Raw genomic sequence first — 22,890 nt, 5'->3', positions numbered from 1 at the left:
GATGCCTAGTTCCTCCACCACTGAACAACCATCCACAACAGAGGTGTCTTCTCAGTCCACATTCACTACCTCCTCCAGGGAGCATAGTACTGAAGCTCCAGAAACAACAAGTGAGATTACAACACCTACTCCCTCGAAGACCGCTTCTACACCGAGTCCTGAGCCTACTGAGACCACTGCACCCAGCCTATCAACAAGCATAAACACACCCGCAGAACACCTGAAGCCGACTACACCATACGGGACCTCATCTGAGTACACAGTGAAGTCTAGTTCTTCCACCACTGAACAACCATCCACAACAGAGGTGTCTTCTCAGTCCACATTCACTACCTCCTCCAGGGAGCATAGTACTGAAACTACAGTTACAACAAGTGAGATTACAACACCTACTCCCTCCCAGACCGCTTCTACACCCAATCCTGAGCCTACTGAGACCACTGCACCCAGCATATCAACAAGCATAAACACACCCACTGAACACCTGAAGCGGACTACACCACAAGGGACCTCATCTGAGTACACAGTGATGCCTAGTTCCTCCACCACTGAACAACCATCCACAACAGAGGTGTCTTCTCAGTCCACATTCACTACCTCCTCCAGGGAGCATAGTACTGAAGCTCCAGAAACAACTAGTGAGACTACAACACCAACCCCATCCAAGACCGCTTCTACACCCAGTCCTGAGCCTACTGAGACCACTGCACCCAGCATATCAACAAGCATAAACACACCCGCAGAACACCTGAAGCGGACTACACCACAAGGGACCTCATCTGAGTACACAGTGATGCCTAGTTCCTCCACCACTGAACAACCATCCACAACAGAGGTGTCTTCTCAGTCCACATTCACTACCTCCTCCGGGGAGCATAGTACTGAAACCACAGTTACAACAAGTGAGATTACAACACCTACTCTCTCCCAGACTCCTTCTACACCCAGTCCTGAGCCTACTGAGACAACTGCACCCAGCATAAACACACCCGCTGAACACCTGAAGCCGACTACACCACACGGGACCTCATCTGAGTATACAGTGATGTCTAGTTCCTCCACCACTGAACAACCATCCACAACAGAGGTGTCTTCTCAGTCCACATTCACTACCTCCTCCAGGGAGCATAGTACTGAAACTACAGTTACAACAAATGAGATTACAACACCTATTCCCTCCAAGACCGCTTCTACACCCAGTCCTGAGCCTGCTGAGACAACTGCACCCAGCCTATCAACAAGCATAAACACACCCGCTGAACACCTGAAGCCGACTACACCACACGGGACCTCATCTGAGTATACAGTGATGTCTAGTTCCTCCACCACTGAACAACCATCCACAACAGAGGTGTCTTCTCAGTCCACATTCACTACCTCCTCCAGGGAGCATAGTACTGAAACTACAGTTACAACAAATGAGATTACAACACCTATTCCCTCCAAGACCGCTTCTACACCCAGTCCTGAGCCTGCTGAGACAACTGCACCCAGCCTATCCACAAGAACAAACACACCCGCTGAACACCTGAAGCAGACTACACCACAAGGGACTTCATCTTACTATACAGTGGTTTCTAATTCTTCCACCACTGAACAACCATCCACAACAGAGATGTCTTCTCAGATAACATTCTTTTCCTCCTCCAGTGAGGTGTTTTCTGAATCTCCAATCACAACTAGTGAGGCTACAACACCTACTCCCTCCAACACCCCTTCTATACCCAGTCCTGAGCCTACTGAGACAACTGCACCCAGCATATCAACAAGCACTGTCACACCCACTGAGCACCTGAAGCAGACTACACCACAAGTAACCTCATCTGAGTACACAGTGGTGGCTAGCTCTTCCACAACTGAACAACCATCCACAAAGCACCTGTCTTCTCAGTCAACACCATTTTCCACCAGCAAGGCATCTTCCCCTTCCACCACTACTCATGTACACACACCGACTAATTCACAGCTTACAACTTCATCTGGTAGGTATCTGTGTATTCATATGGAAATGATGTTTATCTCACAGTACAGTATTCCAGTGCTTAACAGTTTACATATGCTGCCCATACTGGGCCAACTCCAAAGTTATTGTATTAATTTACAAGGCCTTTAACAACTTGAGTCTAGGATTTCTTCAATACTGTTTGTTTCGTTATATTCCTGTTAGATCACTCCCGTCTTTGTGGCAGTGGCTCTTTCTGGTGTCCCATGACTCTGGGATACAGGTCACCCTCCAATGAGCTGTGTATTCAGAATTGTGGCCCAATTCTGTGGAACTCCCTCTTGGCTGAGACTTCTTCCTGACTGAACTTCACGCACCCATAGAGGCTTTGCTGTTTTCAGCAAGAAATTTAGGCAACACTTTTTGGTTTTCTGATGAAATCTAATTGATTCTATCATTTGTATTTCTCTTGAACCCTCACTGGACACTTCTTAGAAATCATCGCTTTACAGCATATATATTGTTGGATCCTGATATGAGGGCTCTTTTATCGGCTTGTTCTTAAATATTGTTAATGTTCTGTTCTTGTCCTCTTGCTCAGCCTCTTCCACCACAGTTGTCCCTCTCGGGTGCCTTAATGGTGGAGTGCTTGGCGAAGGTCTTTGTCACTGCCCGTCTCCCTATACTGGGCAGCGATGTGAAGAGGCAAAGAATGAAATCCAAGTGGGTAAGTCTGAGCATTAATAGTACAAGGCTCCTGCCCTCTGGTTCTTCCTTTGAAAACCAAAGCTCAAGAATGTCTGGATATGTGTAGCAATTTTCTAGGTGGGCAACATTTGTGGTCCTGCTGATTCAAAGTGTGTGTGTCACATTGTTGGGAGTAATCTTGCTTCTTTGATGACCTGCGTGTTTCTCTGTTGAAGTCTTGAGACACGAGTGCCCAAGCCAGCCTTCCCTAACATTGTGCGCTCCAGACATGGCTGTCCTCCCATCTGCCTCAGTGAGCGTGGCCAGTGGCCTGGGAGGATTTGCAGTTTTGGCCCATCAAGGCCTGAAGGGCACCAATTTGGGGACTCCTCTGACCTCTACTTGCTTGCACTGTCACTCTTGTGAAGGGTAGTTGGCCCATGAAGAGACTGAAAGTGTCTCTGAATACTGAGAAAGAAGTGAAAAATTCCAGCCACCCATGGACATGGTTTGATATAGAACGTTACTTTTTCTGGATGCAGATGACTTCGATACCAACCGTGTATAAAACTGGTTGTATCTTTAGGAGGTGTATATACAATCTACTCAGGCTTGTCCACATGCCTAGGAAGTCTGGGTCTGTGGGGTCGTCCGCTTGTCTTGTGCTTTTTTTTTTTAATGATATTTATTAAGTTTTCAAAGGAAAAAAAGTACATAAATAAAAAGATTAGAAAAAAACACAAAAAGAAAAATAAAAGAAAAAAAGAAAAATACAAAATACAGAAAAAAGATAAAAAACATTTTTTAAAAAACACCATCAATCTTTCCATATCATATATTCATATCCTTGCTTCCCTGACCTCCCTGACCTCACACCTCCCTTTTTTGCATTCCAGTTCAGTTAGTTAATTAATTCAGCAATTTCTTTCCCTCTTTGTTTTTATCTTAATCCTTTAACTTAATGTAATATAACTTTGAGTTCTCACCTGTTAATCATCCATTTTTCATACACCTTTAAAACATTGCTGCTTAAACCACTTAACTTCATTCTGACATCATTCTAACATTCATTAATTTTGCAATATTTCTGTAAATAGTCTTTAAATTTCTTCCAATCTTCTTTCACCGATTCTTCTCCCTGGTCCCGGATTCTGCCAGTCATTTCCGCCAATTCCATATAATCCATCAATTTCATCTGCCATTCTTCCAGAGTGGGTAGATCTTGTGTCTTCCAATACTTTGCAATAAGTATTCTTGCTGCTGTTGTGGCATACATAAAGAAAGTTCTGTCCTTCTTTGGCACCAATTGGCCGACTATGCCCAGGAGAAAGGCCTCTGGTTTCTTCAGGAAGGTATATTTAAATACCTTTTTCAGTTCATTATATAACATTTCCCAGAAAGCCTTAATCTTTGGGCACGTCCACCAAAGGTGAAAGAATATACCTTCAGTTTCCTTACATTTCCAACATTTATTATCGGGCAAATGGTAGATTTTTGCAAGCTTGACTGGGGTCATGTACCACCTGTATATCATTTTCATAATATTCTCTCTTAAGGCATTGCATGCCGTAAACTTCATACCTGTGGTCCATAACTGTTCCCAGTCAGCCATCATTATGTTATGTCCGACATCTTGTGCCCATTTAATCATAGCCGATTTCACCGTTTTATCCTGTGTATTCCATTTCAACAGCAAGTTATACATCTTTGACAAAATCTTAGTTTTGGGTTCTAGCAATTCTGTTTCTAATTTTGATTTTTCCACCTGGAAGCCAATTTTCTTGTCCAAATTATATGCCTCCATTATCTGATAATAATGAAGCCAGTCTCGCACTTTGTTTTTTAATTTCTCAAAACTCTGCAATTTCAGTCTATCTCCCTCTTGTTCCAAAATTTCCCAATATTTCGGCCATCTGACCTCCATATTGAGCTTTTTCTGAGCTTTCGCTTCCATCGGTGACAGCCACCTTGGGGTTTTATTTTCCAATAAGTCCTTATATCTTATCCAGACATTAAACAATGCTTTCCTGACAATATGGTTTTTTAATGCTTTATGTGCTTTGACCTTGTCGTACCACAAATATGCATGCCATCCAAATACATTGTTAAAACCTTCTAAATCCAAAATGTCAGTGTTTTCAAGAAGCAGCCATTCCTTCAGCCAGCAAAAGCTGCTGATTCATAATAAAGTTTAAGGTCTGGCAGGGCAAACCCACCTCTTTCCTTTGCATCTGTTAGTATTTTAAATTTTATTCTAGGCTTCTTGCCCTGCCAGACAAATCTAGAGATATCTCTCTGCCACTTCTTGAAACAGTCCATTTTGTCCAAAATTTGCAAAGTTTGAAACAGAAACAACATTCTAGGCAATACATTCATTTTTATCGCAGCAATACGGCCTAGCAGTGAAAGCTTCAAATTTGACCAAATTTCTAAATCTTTTTTCACTTCAGCCCAACATTTTTCGTAATTGTCTTTGAATAAGTTCCCATTTTTTGCTGTCATGTTAATCCCCAGGTATTTCACTTTCTTAACCACTGTTAAACCTGTCTCATTCTGAAACCTCTCTCTCTCAATCAGTGTTAGATTTTTCTCTAAAACCTTAGTTTTTAACTTATTCAGTTTAAATCCTGCAGCCTGACCAAATTCTTGAATCAGTTCCAAAACCCTTTTAGTACTAGATTCTGGCTCCTGTAATGTCAATACTAAATCATCTGCAAATGCTCTCAATTTGTACTGTTTAGCTCCGACTTGTACACCTTTAACCAATTGGTCCCTTCTAATCATATTCAGCAGAACCTCCAGGACCGATATAAAAAGCAATGGGGAGATTGGGCAACCTTGTTGTGTCCCTTTTTCTATCTTAAATTCTTCCGTCACCACGTTATTTACAATTAGTATGGGCTTTTGTTCTGAATAAATTGTACTTATACCGTTTTCAAAGCCTTGGCCTACCCCCATCTCCTGTAGGTTCTTCTTCATAAAACTCCAAGAAATATTGTCAAAGGCTTTCTCCACATCCACAAATATCAAAACTGCCTTAGTATTTATGTTCACTTGTAATTTTTCTAAAATGTTGATTATATTTCTCACATTGTCAGACAAATGTCTACCCGGGAGAAAGCCTGCTTGGTCTTTATGGATTTCTTCCATTAACACTTTTTTTCGTCTTTTAGCCAAAATATCTACAAAGATTTTGTAATCCACATTAAGTAATGATATAGGGTGGTAGTTCTTAAGCTGAGTCTTTTCAGTCTCTGTTTTCGGTGTAAGTGTAATATACGCTTCTTTCCACGACTCTAGTGCCCTTTTCCCACCCATTACAGTGGTACCCCGCAAGACGAACGCCTCGCGAGACGAAAAACTCGCAAAACGAAAGGTTTTTTCGTTTTTGAGTTGCCTCGCAAGACGAATTTCCCTATGGGCTTGCTTCGCAAAACGAAGCTTGCCCCGGGGACAGCGGGTCTTCTCTTTTGAAGCAAGGGGCTGCGGGGAGATAGCGATCTCCCTGCATCCCCTTGCTGCAAAAGACGTCCGGGGGAAGCGGGGAAGAAGCGCTTCGCTTCCCGCTTCCCCCGGACCTGTTTTGAAGCAAGGGGATGCGGGGAGATAGCGATCTCCCTGCATCCCCTTGCTGCAAAAGACGTCCGGGGGAAGCGGGAAGCGAAGCGCTTCGCTTCCCGCTTCCCCCAGACCTGTTTTGAAGCAAGGGGCTGCAGGGAGATCGCTATCTCCCTGCATCCCCTTGCTGCAAAAGACGTCCGGGGGAAGCGGGAAGCGAAGCGCTTCTTCCCCGCTTCCCCCGGACGTCTTTTGCAGCAAGGGGCTGCAGGGAGATCGCTTCTCCCGGTGCTCCAAAGCCGGGCGGGGGGCAGGGGACACCTCCCGCCGCCGCGGGGACACCTTTTGAAGGCAGGCGGGGGGAGCAAAGACTTTCGCCCCCCCCCGCCCGCCTTCAGAAGAGGTCCAGGACCTCTTCTGAAGGCTGGCGGGGGGCAAAAGTCTTTGTCCCCCCCCTGCCTGCCTTTCCAGGGGCTTTTAAATCGCCCCGGACAGCGGAGAAGTCCTCCGCTGTCCGGGGTGATTTTAAAATGCCGCCCGCCAGCATTTTAAGATCGCCCGGACAGCGGAAAAGTCCTCCGCTTTCCCGGGTTTTTTTAAAATGCTGGGGGTGGGAAGAAAAGCCCTTGTCCCCCCCCCAGCCTGGTCTGAAGGCGGTTTCCCTAGGAACGCATTAATTGATTTTCAATGCATTCCTATGGGAAACCGTGCATCGCAAGACGAAAAAACCGCAAGACGAAGAGACTTGCGGAACGAATTAATTTCGTCTTGCGAGGCACCACTGTATTTCGTTGCAGACTTCCTTCAAAGGTTGTACTAACCATTCTTTTAAGGATCTGTAATATTTAGAGGTCAGTCCATCCGGTCCTGGAGATTTGCCTAGTTGCATATTCTGAATGGCACCTTCTATCTCCTGTTCGGTTATTTTATAGTTCAGCATTAATTTATTTTCCTGGGAGATTTTTTGTAATCCATTTGTTTTCAAAAATCGATCTAAATCAATTTCTTTCTGTGGCCCTTGTGTATATAATTGTTTAAAGTACCTCTGGAAACAGTTTCTAATCTCAGCTGGGTTCTGTATGTTCCTTCCTTCCACTTCTAAGTTAGTAACCGTATTTAATTTTTGTCTTTTTTTCATTTGCCAAGCCAACAATTTCCCACATTTATTAGCCAACTCAAATGTCTTTTGTCTCATTTGTTTGATTTTCCATTCTATCTCCTGATTCATCATTTTCATGTATTGTACTTGGTGTAACTTTATTTCTCTCAAAATCTCTTGCGACTTTGGTTTTGCTCTCAATTTCTTTTCACTTTCTTTTATTTTCTCCAATATCTTATCCTTCTTCTCATTTTGGATTCTCTTCTTTAATACGTTCTGTTGTATCAAGAACCCTCTCATAACAGCTTTGCTTGCGTCCCAGATTACTCTTTTTTCCACATTGGTATTCATACTTATCTCAAAATAATCTCTCAAGGTTTTTTGGGCCTTCTTAATCACTTCTTCATCTCTGAGTAAGGTACAGTGGTGCCTCGCAAGACGAAAAGAATCCTTTCTGTGATTCTCTTCGTCTAGCGGTTTTTTCATCTTGCGAAGCAAGCCCATTGACGGATTAGCGGATTAGCGCTATTAGCGGCTTTTAGCGGCTTATCGGATCAGCTGATAAGCGGCTTAGCGACTTAGAAAAGGGGGGGAAAGGTAAAAACCCCCACAGGAACTCGCAAGACATTTTCGTCTTGCGAAGCAAGCCCATAGGAGATTCGTTTTGCGAAGCACCTCCAAAACGGAAAACTCTTTCGTCTAGCGAGTTTTCCGTCTTGCGAGGCATTCGTCTTGCGGGGCACCACTGTATCATTCATCCATCTGAAGGAGCCAGTTGGTGTTAGTTTCATCTCCATCTTCACAGCATTATGGTCGGAGCAAGTAACCCATATTTGGTCAATTCTTGTCCATGTCAATTTGGCTTCAGAGAAGAAGGTTCCCTCTCTGGCCAAGGGATTCTTTGTTCTCCATATATCAACTAAGTCCAAGTTGTCTGTTTTCTCAAAAAAGGTTTTTGGTAGTCTGCCATCTTTAGTGACTACCTGTCTTTGTGCCTTGTCCATATGTGTAGATACCACTCCGTTCATGTCTCCCATCAAAATCACATTATAATCCAAATAGTCCATCAAAGTCTCATGCAACTTTTTAAAGAATTCAGATTTTCCCTCATTTGGTGCATAGACTCCTACTATCAAAAATTTCTTCTTGTGTTTGAATTTCAGTTGCCACATATCTTCCTTGGTCATTGTGATGAATATGGGTTGCTCGTGCGTAAGTTGCCGCCACTCCTGGCTATGTTGCCTTGTTAAACCTTTCCTGTCTGGACAGCCCTTCACTTCGTGGCTGCCTCAGTCGCTAGCAGAATCCGTCAGTGGGCGTTTCTTAAACCTTTTCCAGCATAAAAGCTGTTTGACACCAAGTCTCCTCCTACTCTCCCTGCGCAGAAGTCTTCTGCGCAGGGAGGGTGTGGGTAGTGGAGGACCCGTGCTCTCCCCGCTGGTGTCCAGTGAAGAGTCCTGGAGCCCTCTCGCCGATTCCCCCATCTACCCCCCTTTATCCCTGGTGTTGCGCTGATTTCCTTCCCCAGCTGAGCTGCCTCTCTCCCTGCTGGGTCCCTCTCCAGCATCACTTGAGAGCCTTCCCTCTGCCTCTGGCTCCGATGTCAGTTCCCTGACAGTCATCTTTGAAGATAAATTTCGGTAATAGTCTCTCCTTTGCATAAATCACTACCCCTCTTTTTTTAACCTTGTCCGAAGAAATAAACTCCTGGTCCAGTCTTTTATTGATCAATACTTTCCTGTGTAGCCTTGTTACATGTGTTTCCTGTAAACAAATCAAGTCCAATTGTTGCTTTTTTAATAAGTGAAATACAGTTTTCCTTTTCTGAGGGGAGTTCAGACCATTACAGTTCCAGCTTAATAGTTGCAGAGCCATGATGTAGTTACTTTACTTCTCCTCCAACTGCACCAAGTGCCTGTTCCTGTTCTATCGGTGGTATCACCTTCTCCAGGCAGTCTTTTAATTCAGGAGGTAGTCTTGGTATGTCTAAAATTCCTCCTCTTTCTAGTGCTCTTAACTCTTCTCCAACTTCTTTCTGCAGGTCTTCTCCGTGGTCTCTCAAAAATCTTTCTTTGTCGTCCTCTGATCTTATTTTTATCTTTCTCCCTTTGTAACTGAAGGATAGGCCTTGGGGGAATTCCCACCTAAAAATGATTCCGTTGCTTCTCAACAGGGCGACCAAATCTCGATAATTGGATCTAAGGTCCAGAAGATATTTTGGAATGTCCTTAAATATCTCCACTTTTGACTGATGTATTTCCAAAGTCTTCTGGAAGTGCAGACTCAAGATTTTATCTCTCTCCTCTTTTGTTCGGAGGGTGATCAAACAGTCTCTCACCCTGTTCTACTTCCCTCCTCTTCCAAGCCTAAAAGCACTCACTATCTTAAAGTTTCCCTTCTCCAAATCTGGGTTCCAAAAGTCTGAAAATTCCTGCGTAAGAAAGTCAGTAAGATTGTCTTTTTCAATTTCGGGTATGGCCCTGATCCTCAAATTCGTTTGCTTCTCCTTCAATTCAATCATAGACAATATTGACCTGTGGTCTTCAAGTTGTTTATGTATTGGTGGTATCTTCTCTTTTACAGCAGTTGCTATTTCCTTTGCTTCTTCAGCTATCTTTCGGGTCGAGGTAGATTCCTGTAGTAATTTCTCAATAGATTCTGTATTAGTATTTACCTTCTGTCCCAAATTGTTAATACTTGTGGTATTTTGATCAATTTTACCTGATGCTTCAGCTACTTGTTTACTTATTCTTTCCAAAGATTCATTAATTTTACCTAATGCCTGAGCCAAAACATCTTCGGATGCCATTCCTTTGGGTTTAGATTGTACCAATGCAGCTCCTGTTGGTAATCCAGGAGGACCAGATGTTGATGCTCTTTGCTGCAGCCCAACATCTGGGCGAAATGATCTACCAGACCTTGTCGTTTTTTCCTGAAGCAAATCTATTTTCTCCTTTCCATCTGCCATAACACTCTAAATAAGGCCCAAGGTCAACCCCACGATCAGAATTTGTTTTGAAGTGGAAACTTCCCCTGGCCCAGCTGTTATTGTAACAATTTCAAACTTCCTCTAGGGGGACACAGTAGCAGTCAAAAGTTGTTGCCTTAAAATAATTAACCTTTTTTCTTTTAATCCCCCAATTCACAAAAAAGACGACAGTTTCAATTTCAGTTGTTTTCCAGTTACTTTAAGACCAGGAGAAGCCAGCCAGAAATATTGTATCTCACTTGTATCTCACTTGCAGAGTTAGCTGTCAAAGAGTACTTTCACCAACAGCGCCTTCACAGTACAGCATTTACGTCTTTCAAGGTTTTCGCTTACAAGTTCATTGCTTTACTCTATTTACAAAGAACGGAAGGCAGACTTCCTGTTTATGCCTCTCTGCTTCGGTATCAAATTACTTCTTTAATCCTTTGTTTTCCAAATTAGCCTACTCACGGATAGTTGTTTTGTAGCCAAATTGTCACCCGAAAAAGGCAGCGCTCTCCGGTAACGGCTGTGCGGCTTCGCTCCACGGAAGAAGCAATTGACTCACAGCACCGAGCCGCTTCCCCGCTCCGGAACCCGTAATCGGGCTCCTTTGCAAGTTGGGGGGGGCGCAAAAGGTGCCCGCTGAGTCCCATGGTCACAGGCTTCACCCGCCTGTTATTTTTTCGAGGGTCCCCGCTTCGCCGCAGCAGAACAGACCCGATTCCCGCAGAGCTGGTCCCTCCGGATCAGAGGGAGTCCGCCATTACCGATGGTGCCACCTCCGGATGTCTGCTTGTCCTGTGCTTACTAGGCATGCTTACTAGGTCTGAGCAGTTCTGCCTTTGCTACACTGTTTCCCCCTGGGAAACCTGCTCTTTGTGGAAAAACCAATTGCCATTTCTTCCTATTCAGCATAAAACACTTTCCCCAGGAAAGTGCAGAGGCAAATGGAAATGTGGATGAGCCCTCAACTGGTTTGCAAGGAAAGATGGCCAACTTGCTTGATTCAAAGTGGTGTGTTAGTTCTGTGGCATCACCCTGACACCTTCCGTTTAAAAAGCTTCTGATAGCAGCAGGAGCAGCAGCAGCAGCAGCTGGACCAGAATGTCACTTGCCTCAGGACCTGGAGAGTTCCTGTCAGCAAGAGTAGACTACACTGAGCTGATACGCGCACATTCCAGTGTATTTCACACCCTGTACCAGCGCCCTTTCTCTGCACACTTGGTGTGGATCCATAGGTGATTCATGTTGTTTCCATGATCTCTGCAATTCTCCTGTGACTCAATAGACACCTGAAGTGCTTATCCTCACATCTGAAACTGTGGCTGTACCTTCATGTTTAATGACTCCTGTGCTTTCTGATCACAGTGACTGTTGTGGCCACAATCAATGTCTCTGTAACAGTGAAGAATCGGAAGTTCAGCCCAGAGATGATGAATTCCAGCTCTTCTGTCTTCAAGACATTCGTGAAGATCTTTGAGGAACAGGTGAGGGGTGGCTGGGAGCACACAGAGAGATAGCACACCCCAAAATACCCACACCCAAACCCAAACCCTATGGCGACTTCTGAGTCCAGGCCCCATTCATACTCCATTCCTCATTGGTGAAGTTCATTTAGATCTAGACTGGAAACACAGTCAGATTTCCATCGTTTGGAACACCTAGATATCCAGATGTGGAAATGGAGCCATCAGATGAGTATAGAAAGCTATTTCTGTAATTTGTAGCTCAGAGCTGATGGTTCAAACCTTAATACACACATCAGGAACCGTCTTCCTAGTTGTCACTTTTGAAAGACCAATGTTAAAGTGTCAAAGGTCCTCTTCCAGCCTTTATAATCATCCCATGCCTTTGGCCAGGCTGCCTGCTGGGAACTGGAGTCCAAGAATAAGTGGGGGAGGGCCACCGACTAGCCATGCCCAGCACAGGAGATACCCCAAAGGTGTGTTGGAAGGGTGGAGGAGTTAAGGGAGCACAGCAGGATAGAGAGGTCCTACTCAGCAGGCAGGAGGGACCCAGAATCTGCTGGGATGGGGGGTTTAGTATTTCTCAGATCAATCAACAGTACCTTGTACATGTAGAATTTTTGTTTTTGTTTCTGCTGCCATGGAAAAAGCCCAACTCTACAGTACTATGATTCTAGAACTGCTGACCTGCACCTCAAGGACAAGCCTTGTCTGATATTGGGGGGGGGGTGGCCTGGTGATGCTTGCAGACCGCAGCTGTTTTGTTGCCAATGTGCAGACCCTGCTATTGATTGGTGCTTCCGACTGTTGCTGTCTATGAGACCTCTCTCTCTTTGCAGATGAACATCTTCTATGCGGACATTCCTGGGTACACGGGTGTAAAGGTGATTCGGCTGAGGTGAGTCACAGAAGAGATACAGCTGGGGGCCAAGTATGGGAGGGAGGGTGCTGCTTGGTGCCACGCAATTTCCTGGGCCTCCTGCTGTGAGTGGCCACACCCCTTTAAGCGACAGCCCCCACTATCATCATTCACCTCACATCAGGCTGGCTGAGGGCACCTTTAGGGTTGTGGCTAAGTGATTTCTCTCTCTTCTTTCCTCCTGCCTCTTCTCAGCAATGGTAGTGTTATCGTGGACCACGAGGTGCTCCTGCAGCTTCACTTCTCAGACTTCAATGCTTCTTACAATGCTTCCATGAAGAACCTCACACAGACCTTGCAAAAGAATTGCACTTCCAATGACACAGGTGAGGGGGCGCCTGCCACTTCTCATGGAAAGGTCTGGCTGGCATGAGGAAGCAGAAGTCATCCAAGGGTTGTGATTCTGTTCCTCCTTATTTGGGAGCAAATTGCACCAGCATCACAAGTGCATGTACTTCTGAGTCAACATGCATAGGATGGGGCTCCCAAGGTGGCAGCCAGGAGTTAAGCCCGGGGTTGTCAGTCACACTGGGAGCCCAAAGGGAGGCTGTGAGGCGGCCGGTGATCCACCTCTCTGCAGAACCTGAGCAGCTCCACTGAGTCCAAATCACCCCGACTCCCCTGGTTCAAAACAATTACGTTGTTTTACTAGGAACAGAGGCATCCCTTTGAGATTGAGCAAGACGAAATTGTATGAAAGCTTATTGTCCAAAATGGAATGAAATCAAGGTCTTCCCAGCATGCCAATTTCACTCCAGAGAAAAACAGGAATCAAGAATAGAATGCGCCTCAGTTAGGCCGTATCTGAGGCCACCTAGTGTTATCTATCCATGCTGCGAAGTGGGGGTGCAAACCCTTCTCTGATACCCCAGCAGCTGTGCTGAAACATCAGCCAACCCCAGTTGATTTCCCCATGCCCACCTAGATATGGATATCCGGTTGCTTCCTGTCAGAAGAGGTGTGCTTCCTTCAACCTTGGTGGCAGGGAGTCATGACAAGTGGGGGCGGGAGTAGAAGAAGAGGTCCCTCCCCATGGATGCCCCCCCCCCGTGATTTCTTCCTTTCAGAAGCCTCACCTTTGCTTCTTCCTCTGCTTTAGATCAGCTCTGCTTTACTGAAGGAGCATCTCGTGTGACTGCAGTGCCCCTGAGTCCTAAAGGTGAGGACTGGCGTGTGGGAGGGGATTAGTGTGTGGGATATATATGTGTGTGTGTGTGTATATCTATATATATATATATATAATGATGATGATCCAGCAGCCAAGCTCCTCTTTTGTTCTCCTAGTTCCATGCATAAGATGTTGTGAGACATTTGCGTTCTTCCTTTGCTGACCCTACTCCCCCCTTTTCCATTCCCAGATCTGTCGGACGAATGCAAGAATGCCTCAGTGGTGGCACAAAACCTCCAGCCATATTATGTGGCGCAGGTCATCAACAACACACTTCATTGTGTCTCTAATTGCAGTGCTTGGAACCCCCACCCATTCCACTGTGTGAGTGGAAAGTGCCACATCACCTCTGAGGGGCCCAAATGCCGGTGAGTAGCATGCCAGGGGGTGAAGGAGGGAGTGGAGACGTGGGGTCAACTCTTCCCCCTAGGCGGGTCCAATGAGCACTATCAGTGGTGAATAGTTATATGCAATTTTATAAAACAGTCCAATACAATTTGTTTCCTATCCGTTCTAGGGAGATGCCAAGCACAACAAGTGAAACATCCATTTCTACAAATTTGAAAACAACACCATCTACTTATGCAACTTCAACACCTTCTGCTAATGCAACTACAACACCTTCTGCTTATACTGGTACGAAAATAACCACCACAAAGACATCTTCCCCTTCCACCACTACTCGTGGACACACATCGACTCATTCACAGATTACAAGCTCCTCTGGTAGGTATCTATATATCCATATGGAAATGATGTTTCTCTCCCAGCACAGTATTCCAGGGCTTAACAGTTTACATGTGCTGTGCATACGTTTCGGTGCCTTAACGCGAGTCCAGGATTTCTTCAACACCGCTTGATGCGTTGTTAGATCACTCCCGTCTTTGTAGGAGTGGCTCTAAGTGGTCCCCCATGACTCAGGCACACAGCTCACCCCTCCCCCAGGAGCTGCGTGTTCAGAATTGTGGCCCAATTTTGTAGAACTCCATCTTGGCTGACACCTCTTCTTTAGTGAACTTTAGGCACCAGTGAAGGCTTTGTTGTTTTCAGCAAGCAGTTTAAGCAACACTTTTTGATTTTCTGATGAAATCTAATTGATCATTTGTATCGCTCTTGAACCCTCACGGGACACTTCTTAGAAATAATACCATTAAGCGATACAGCATATAAATGGTTGGATCATCAACATCATCGTCATATATGAGGGCTCCTTTGTAAACTTGTACTTGAATATTGTTAATGTTCTGTTCTCTTCCTCTTGCTCAGCTCCTTCCACCACAGCTGTCCCTCTTAAGTGCCTTAATGGAGGAGTGCTTGTCGGGGGTCGTTGTCACTGCCCATCTCCCTATACTGGGCGACGTTGCGAAGAGGCAGAGAATGAAGTCCAAGTGGGTAAGTCTGAGCATTTTTAGTACAAAACTTCCTGCTCACAAGTTTTCCCTTTGAAAAGAGTGGGCAGTATCTATGGCTCTGAGGCTCTAGACCAGGGGTCTGCAACCTTTAAGACAAAAAGAGCCACTTGGACCCGTTTCCGAAGAAAAAAAAACTGGGAGCCGCAGAACTCGTCATTATAAAAATAACTTTTTTGTCACTTTTTTATTATTTCTTTGTTTGATCCCTCAGAATTACTCCTCATAGAAATAAACGTTAAATTAACAAGTTACCTTTTTGTGTGTGTGTGTGTTCTTCACTCCCCTTCAAAACAGTGACCAGCGTACATGCTCCCTTTCAATGCAGTGACTAGCATACATGCCCCTTACAATGTAGCGGGCGGGCGGGAAGGTGACATCGGGATGGTGCGTGACTAACTCACGCACTGCCCCCATGCGACGTCACAGCCAGTACAGCGCCCGCCACAGTGGGGAGTGTCGGGGCGCACAATGCGCCTCCTCCCCGCACTAGTATCTGCCCCGGAGCCGCGGCAAAGGTGTAAAAGAGCCACATGCGGCTCCGGAGCCATGGGTTGCAGACCCCTGCTCTAGACTTTGTTTTGTGTTGTTGGACGACTCAGTATCATGCAGTGAAATTTTTCATAGGGGAACAGTTAGGGCCAGAGGCTCTAGCTTGTGAGGGGTGGGGTGGGGGGTTGTTTCCATGATCACTGCAATTCTCTTGTGACTCAATGGACACCTGAAGTGCTTATCCTCACATCTGAAACTGTAGCTGTACCTTCATGTTTAATGACTCCTGTGCTTTCTGATCACAGTGACTGTTGTGGCCACAATCAATGTCTCTGTAACAGTGAAGAATTGGAAGTTCAGCCCAGAGATGGCGATTTACAACTCGTCTGCTTTCAATTCATTCGTGAAGATCTTTGAGCAACAGGTGAGGGGTGGCTGGGAGTGCATAGAGGACGCCCACTCAGGAAAATGATCACTTTCAGGCAGACCTATTGCTACTTTTGAGTCTGGGTCCCGTTAACGTGCCATTCCTTTGTGGTAAACTTCATTAACAGAGATTTGTCCACTTAGCACATCTTGAAACAGTCAGATTTCCTTCCTTTGGAACACCTAAATATCCAGATGTGGAAATGTAGCTATCAGATGAGTATATGCAATATGTAGCTTAGATCTGATGGTTCATACCCTACACAGAATTTTTTTCTTTTTTCTGCTGCTGTGGAAATGCCTCTATGACAGGGATTAGACCAAATGACCCTCAAGTCCCTTCCAACTCCACACACACACCTCAAAGCCACGCTCTGTCTGAGTAGATACAGAGGGCTGGTGATGCTTGCAGACAACAGCTGCTCTGCTGCCTCTGTGCAGACCCTGCTATTGATTGGTGCTTCCGACTGTTGCTGTCTATGCAGCTGAGATGAGACCTCTCTCTCTTTGCAGATGAACATCTTCTATGCGGACATTCCTGGGTACACGGGTGTAAAGGTGATTCGGCTGAGGTGAGTCGCAGAAGAAATACAGCTGGGGACCAAATATGGGAGGGAGGGTGCTGCTTGGGGCCATGCCTGGCCCCCCTGCTGTGAGTGGCCATACCCCTTTAAGCAACAGCCCCCACTACCATCATTCACCTCACATCAGGCTGGCTGGGGGCACCTTTGGCGTTGTGGCTAAGTGATTTCTCCCTCTTCCTTCCTGCTGCCTCTTCTCAGCAATGGTAGTATTATCGTGGACCACGAGGTGCTCCTGCAGCTTCACTTCTCAGACTTCAATGCTTCCTACAATGAATCCGTGAAGGACCTCAAACAGACCCTGGAAAAAAATTCCACTTCCAATGGCAACGGTGAGGAGGCACCTGCCACTTCTTGTGGGAAGGTCTGGCTGGCAGCTGATGGAGCCAAAAGATGGCATGAATGTTGCAAACTTTTATGCTACATTCCCATCCATCTAATGGAGTAGGAGGAAAGGCTTCTTATTAAATGTCTTCAGATCGGCTGTCATGAGGAAGCAGAAGTCATCCAAGGGTTGTGATCCTGTCCCTCCTTAGTTGGGAGTAAATTGCACCAGCATCACAAGTGCATGTACCTCTGAGTCAACATGTATCAGATGGGGCTCCCAACGCGGTAACCCAAAAACAGGCTGTGAGATGGCCGGTGAGCCACCTCTCTGCATATGTTGAGTGGCTCCACTGAGTCCAAGCCCACCCCCAATCTCCTGAACCAAACAATTACCATATGCTGTTTTACTAGGGACAGAGCTACCCCTTTGAAATCACCCAGAGGAAAACAGGCATCCAGAATAGAATGTACTTCATCTACGCCATATCTGAGGCCACCTACCGGGTTTGTCCTGTATGGTGAGGAACCTTTTCCAAAAGGGAGCCAGTCAATGTCTCCCTAGTCTTCCCATTTCACTGCCATATGGAACAGATCAATTTATTTATGCCTGATCAGAGGCAACCTGGTGTTATCCATCCATGCTGTGAGGTGAGGCTTCAGACCCATCCAGGGGCGCCGACTTATAAAAAATATTGGGGGAGCCCGCGAAAGCTCATGAATAATAAATAAGCTCATGAATATGCAGATAAAGTGGCACCGCCTCCTCGTGAGCGAATAGGGGAGAGCGTGCTGCGCCTATTAATCAGCTCCGAAGGAAATTGGGTGGAGCTTTTGCTCGGGAGGGAGGGCAGGAGGCATGCAGCCCGACCCTGTGCATTTTGGGCTGGGGGAGGGGCGGCGGTGGCGCTCTGCTGGAGGGGCGCCCGAGATTATTGGGGGGGCTGAGCCCCCCCAAACGAATTTTTGAGGGGGCTCAGGCCCCCTCAGGCCCCATAGAGTCGGCGCCTATGGACCCATCTCTCTGTTACCAGCAGCTGCCCCTGTAACATCAACCAGCCCCAACTACTTCACCCTTGCCCACACTGAGATGAGTGTCAGGTTGCTGGCTGGACACATGGCCGAGCAGAGTTGTTTCCCTCAGGACATGGCTGGTGGGTGGGGGAAGAGGTCCCTCCCCTTGGATGCTCCCCCTCCCCATGATTTCTCCCTTACATAAGCCTCACCTTTACTTTCCCCCTCTCCTTCAGATTCACTTTGGTTTACTGGAGAGCGTTATGTGACAGAAGTGCCCCTGAGCCCTGAAGGTGAGGACTGGGGTGTGAGAGGGGGTCACTGTGTGCTTAACACACTCCTGATGTTGAAGAGTTGCAGTGGGCTGTCTGGATGGGGGCGGTGGAGCCGTATGAGGAAGAAAACATGGCCACCACATGCAAACAAATGCTATGAACCCCCGTACACCTTGTGGCACCGCTGGATGGTACAGATGTTGCCAGGATTCTGCATGTGCAGTCACATATGAGATGCACAGAGGCTAATCCTAGGGCCATCAGTCGCCATCATAGTTGGTGGGGAAGAAAGTAGGATAAGGAACAAGGGCGCCCAATGAGTCCTTCCTTTCCCTTTCCAGATCTGTCAGCGGAATGCAAGAATACCTCTGTGGTGGCAAAAAACATCCAGCAATTTTACGTGGCACGAAACATCAGTGGCAACCTCCAGTGTGTCTCTAACTGCAGCATTTGGCACCCTGACCCCTTCAGCTGTGTGAACGGAAACTGCTATGTCACCCCTGAGGGGCCCAGTTGCTAGTGAGTAGCATGCCAGGGGGTGAAGTGGGTGGTGGGAAAGGATCTGAGCCTGTGGCACAGGGGGACGAAATCATGCCCATAGGCTGTTCCTACCAGATGTGCTAGTAGGAACCATTTAAATGTCATTTTTAAGAAAACAGTGTCATTCATGCGCATGTTGTCTTTTGCTGCAATTCCCCGTGGGCACCAGTCACCACCGCTCCTGCCTTGGATTAGGGCCCTGGATGCCACTCAGTCCCCCCCCCCCCGAATTGCAGCATCAGAAACACCCCCTGCTCCCCACCCCGTAAAGAACCCAGGCATCCCGGGCCCCATTACCTGCCTCCTTGCCGGTTTTTGACGCTGCCTTTCCTCCCACAGCTGTGAGCAGTCGGACTCCTACTGGTTCGTGGGCCGGCGCTGTGAGCAGGGCATCAGCAAGGTGGGGGTGGCCGTGGGGGTGGCCCTGGGCCTGGCGGTGTTGCTGCTGATCATCCTGGCCTTGGTCGTGCTTCTCTGCTGGAGGCGCTGTTGCCCGAGGGAGAAAGGACACAGGTAGGAGGAGGGCTGGGCACTCAAAGTCCGGTCAGCTCGGTCAGCTCCGCGTCCCGGTCAGTCTCTGCTGTTTTAACTGGCGCTGACTCTGGAAGCTGTCCTTGAAATGGGCTGAAGGAGAGGCCTTTGCCCTGATGGCCTCTGTTGGTCTCCCACTTCCAGGCTGACGCATTTGCCTCCCGATGAAGAGAGGTGGTACGAAAATGAGCCCGAGTGGGTGGCCCGTCCTGAAGGCCTCGATCCGAGTGCCCCAGCAATGGAAAGCAGCAGCGCTGCAGCAGGTGGTATGTGGCAGAAGGCCTAGGTCGGGAAGGGGAGGTCTTGGTGGTGGTGGTGGTGGTGTTAAGCCCGGATTTCCATGGCAGCTGCCAGACTCCATCCCGGAGGATGCGCCTTGCCTTGCCCTGGAAGGAAGCACCATGTTAATTGGATTACAGGTGGTCTGGGGTTGCAGGAGGGGTTCAAGTTGCACAGAAACATTCCACCCCACATGCAGAAATAAGGAAATAAGAAAGGGGAGGAGAGAGCAAGAGGGGAGGTCAAACACAGCCACGTCCCCAAACTGCAATCAGGCGGAAGGGCTTTCCATGCCCTGCCACCCCACCCTGCCCTGATCCAGGAGAAGGAAATAGAAATAAATAAATGAGATGTGGGGGTTCTCATGTACTCTGTGCTCTGGGGAGGGAGCGCTAGGCACCTGAGGGGGAGGATGAGTGTCAGCCCTGATTATGGGCTGCATTATCACACCAGGGAAGACCACTTTGCTTGCCAGAGCTTAGAAGATGCATTTTGTAAAAATAAAGCAGGTTCTAGCTGGCTCTGTGGATCCCTCCCTTCTTGGAAGAGGTCTGGGTGGGCAAGTGGAGAGGCTGGAGAGGGGCAAGAGGAAGCCCTTTTGAAAGAGGGCACCAAATCTTTAAAAATGACTGACATGCTCCCTCCCCCTCCTTTGCCCTTTGACCAGAAGACCCTTACAGCAGCATGAGCAGCGAGCAAGACAGCTCCACCGCAGACCAGGGCTCCTTCCAGCCCCGCCTGGACAAAGTGGACACGTCCCTGCCGGTACAAGGAAAGAGGGTGCTTGGGGTGGGGTGCAAGAAAGCACAGCCAGAACAATCTGGGGGCTGCAAGGCCTGTTCCAAGCAAGGACACATAACAAGATTGTGTGCCTTTCAGATTAGGGGGAGAAGCAACAGGCAGGGGGTTCCGGTGGGCACAGGATAGGTTTCTGGGTGGCGTGGGGAAATGGGGTGCGAGAGGTATGCATCTTGTGATATAGAGTCATTCCACAAAACGAAATAGAATAGAAGACAGGAAGTCTGCCTTCACAGTGGTGGCAAAATCAGTGTATGGAACTCCCTGCCACAAGAGGTGGTGGAGGCCGCTGGCTTAGAGGCACAGGTGGGTTAGCCAAATTCCTGGCACTGCAAATATCTGTCACTACTTTGGGTAGTGAAATGTGGCCTCCAGGGTCAGAAGCAGTCTACCGTTGGATGCCAGCTGCTCAGGGCTTTTCTTCTGGGCATCTGGCTGGAATCCGGATGCTGCTGCAGGTGGACTTAGCTCTGATCCAGAGCACGGCTGTTCCCAAACAGTGCTTGTCGTTTGCACTGACCCTGCCTCACCCTTCTGCTTTCTCCTTCTCTCCCTGCGTACTGCGGCTGCAGAGACGGATCGCTCGGCCCCAGTTGAAGCGGCCATGAAGAAGCCTGGAAACGGGGCCACAGGAAGGACGCTGCACGCTGGATTTGCACAGGATGTGTCCCCAGGGGCCCAGATCCAGGAAGAGGCAGTGGAGCTGCAGTGACCTGCAGGGGGGCTGCAGTGCTGCCTTCTTCTTGCACTTTAGGACTGGGGTGCTGCCACCCCCTTGAACACCAGCGCCTCCCCTTGGTGACATTGATAGGAGGACGTGGAGGAGGAAGAGGGCCCCATGGGGGTATTTGGGCTTCTGCCCCCGAGGACTCGCGTTGCCCACAGAGGCAGAACTTGCAGGAGCACATCCCTCAGCGAGGAGCCTTTGACCACTGCCTGGATGCCATGGCCATCTGGTGCAAGAGGAGGCTGCCTTGCAAGGGCCTCGCGTCGTCTCTGCAGGTCAGGGGCCACAGCTAGCACTTTTGGAGAAATCCCTTTCTCCCTTTCCGCACCAGCCCACAACCTGATCTCCAGCTCAGTCGGTAGAGCATGAGACTCTGAATCTCTGGGCCAGGGCTTTGAGCCCCACGTTGGGCAAAAGATTCCTGCATTGCAGAGGGTTCGGCTAGATGACCCTTGTGGTCCCGTCCAACTTTGTGGTTCTGTTTGCCCCTCTCTACAGACTGGCTGTGCTCCCCCCCCTTCCAGATCAGTCCCAGGTACACCTGTAGCAACACTGATTCCCCACAATGCTATGCATCTGAACCCACAGCAATGCACCCTGGGCGCAAGCGACAGGAAACTGCACCCCGTTTTTCCTTCCCCTGGGTCGCTCTGGCCCCACAGCCATGGTCTGCCCACAGGGAACTCTTTGGTCACTCGCATCCCCCTTCTCCCATCCAGCCTTTTACTTGATCAGATTTTCAGTGCAATATGGAAGGAAGCACAGCGACCGGTCAGTTGCCAGAGAAATGATATAGGAAGAGGAGGAGGAGGAGGATGGATGATGAAGCGGTCAACATTGTGAATGATTGGTTGGGGTGGGAGAGAGAGAATAAAGCAACTGAGGAAAGCGTCCTCCTCCTTCTTTTGTGGTGTCAATCAATGGGGCTTGGGGGAAAAAGGATGGTGGGGGAAGAGTTGTTCCCCCTGGACAATGGTCTCCCTCCACCCCACATAAGAAGGGCCTGCTGGATCAACTCCCTTCTCTTGCGGGGGCCCAATTAGTGCCATTGCCTTCCGTTAAGAGTTTGGGTGTAATCCTTGACGCCTCCCTTTCCATGGAGGCACAGGTTACAACAACAGCCAAGGCGACCTTTTTCCACCTTCGCCGCATCAAGCAGTTGGTCCCTTCCCTTTCCCGCCCCGACCTGGCCACAGTGATCCATGCGACGGTCACCTCCGGCCTTGACTACTGTAATTCGCTCTATGTGGGGCTGCCCTTGAAGCTGTCCCAGAAACTCCAGCAGGTGCAGAAGGCTCCTCACGGGGTCTCTGCCATGGGAGCATATTCACCCAGTGCTCTACCAGTTGCATTGGCTCCCGGTGGAGGACAGGGTCAGGTGCAAGGTGCTGGTTTTGACCTTTAAAGCCCTTCACGGCCTAGGACCCCCGTACCTACGGCACCGCCCCACGGAGAGCCTCAAGGTCCATAAATAGCAACACCCTAGAGGTCCCAGGCCCTAAGGAGGTTAGATTGGCTTCAACCAGAGCCAGGGCCTTTTCAACACTGGCTCCGGCCTGGTGGAACGCTCTGCCTCATGAGACCAGGGCCCTGCAGGATCTGATTTCTTTCCGCAGGGCGTGTAAGACAGAGTTGTTCCGCCTGGCCTTTGGCTTGGAATCAACTTGATTCCCTCCCCCCTTTC

General features: G+C 48.0%; 1 protein-coding gene and 1 long non-coding RNA gene across 2 annotated transcripts in view; one reads left to right on the top strand and one right to left on the bottom strand.

Moving 5' to 3' along the window:
* The window catches only part of LOC308572682, a 39,574-nt gene extending 20,293 nt beyond the window's left edge, over positions 1-19,281 (bottom strand). Inside the window, exon 1 of the long non-coding RNA XR_014001834.1 lies at positions 19,169-19,281. This is a non-coding gene — a long non-coding RNA (uncharacterized lncRNA). The remainder of the gene's footprint in view (positions 1-19,168) is intronic.
* LOC308572652 (uncharacterized protein) overlaps positions 1-22,099 on the top strand; it is a 33,829-nt gene extending 11,730 nt beyond the window's left edge. The window contains exons 2-18 of the mRNA XM_081168911.1: positions 2,544-2,669; positions 11,626-11,744; positions 12,563-12,621; positions 12,838-12,968; positions 13,742-13,801; positions 14,001-14,178; positions 14,328-14,536; positions 15,077-15,202; positions 16,017-16,135; positions 16,651-16,709; positions 16,920-17,050; positions 18,293-18,349; positions 18,673-18,850; positions 19,211-19,384; positions 19,547-19,668; positions 20,349-20,446; positions 21,052-22,099. Of these exons, the coding sequence (XP_081025037.1) occupies positions 2,544-2,669; positions 11,626-11,744; positions 12,563-12,621; positions 12,838-12,968; positions 13,742-13,801; positions 14,001-14,178; positions 14,328-14,536; positions 15,077-15,202; positions 16,017-16,135; positions 16,651-16,709; positions 16,920-17,050; positions 18,293-18,349; positions 18,673-18,850; positions 19,211-19,384; positions 19,547-19,668; positions 20,349-20,446; positions 21,052-21,087 (1,982 nt within the window). The 3' untranslated portion in view covers positions 21,088-22,099. The remainder of the gene's footprint in view (positions 1-2,543; positions 2,670-11,625; positions 11,745-12,562; positions 12,622-12,837; positions 12,969-13,741; positions 13,802-14,000; positions 14,179-14,327; positions 14,537-15,076; positions 15,203-16,016; positions 16,136-16,650; positions 16,710-16,919; positions 17,051-18,292; positions 18,350-18,672; positions 18,851-19,210; positions 19,385-19,546; positions 19,669-20,348; positions 20,447-21,051) is intronic.
* Positions 22,100-22,890: the final 791 nt, after the last annotated feature.

The sequence above is a fragment of the Podarcis bocagei genome (assembly GCF_964188305.1).
Source record: "Podarcis bocagei genome assembly, chromosome: 13".
Lineage (NCBI taxonomy): Eukaryota > Metazoa > Chordata > Lepidosauria > Squamata > Lacertidae > Podarcis > Podarcis bocagei.
Note: the sequence above shows the minus strand (reverse complement) of the source record. Positions and strands in the feature narration are given on the sequence as shown.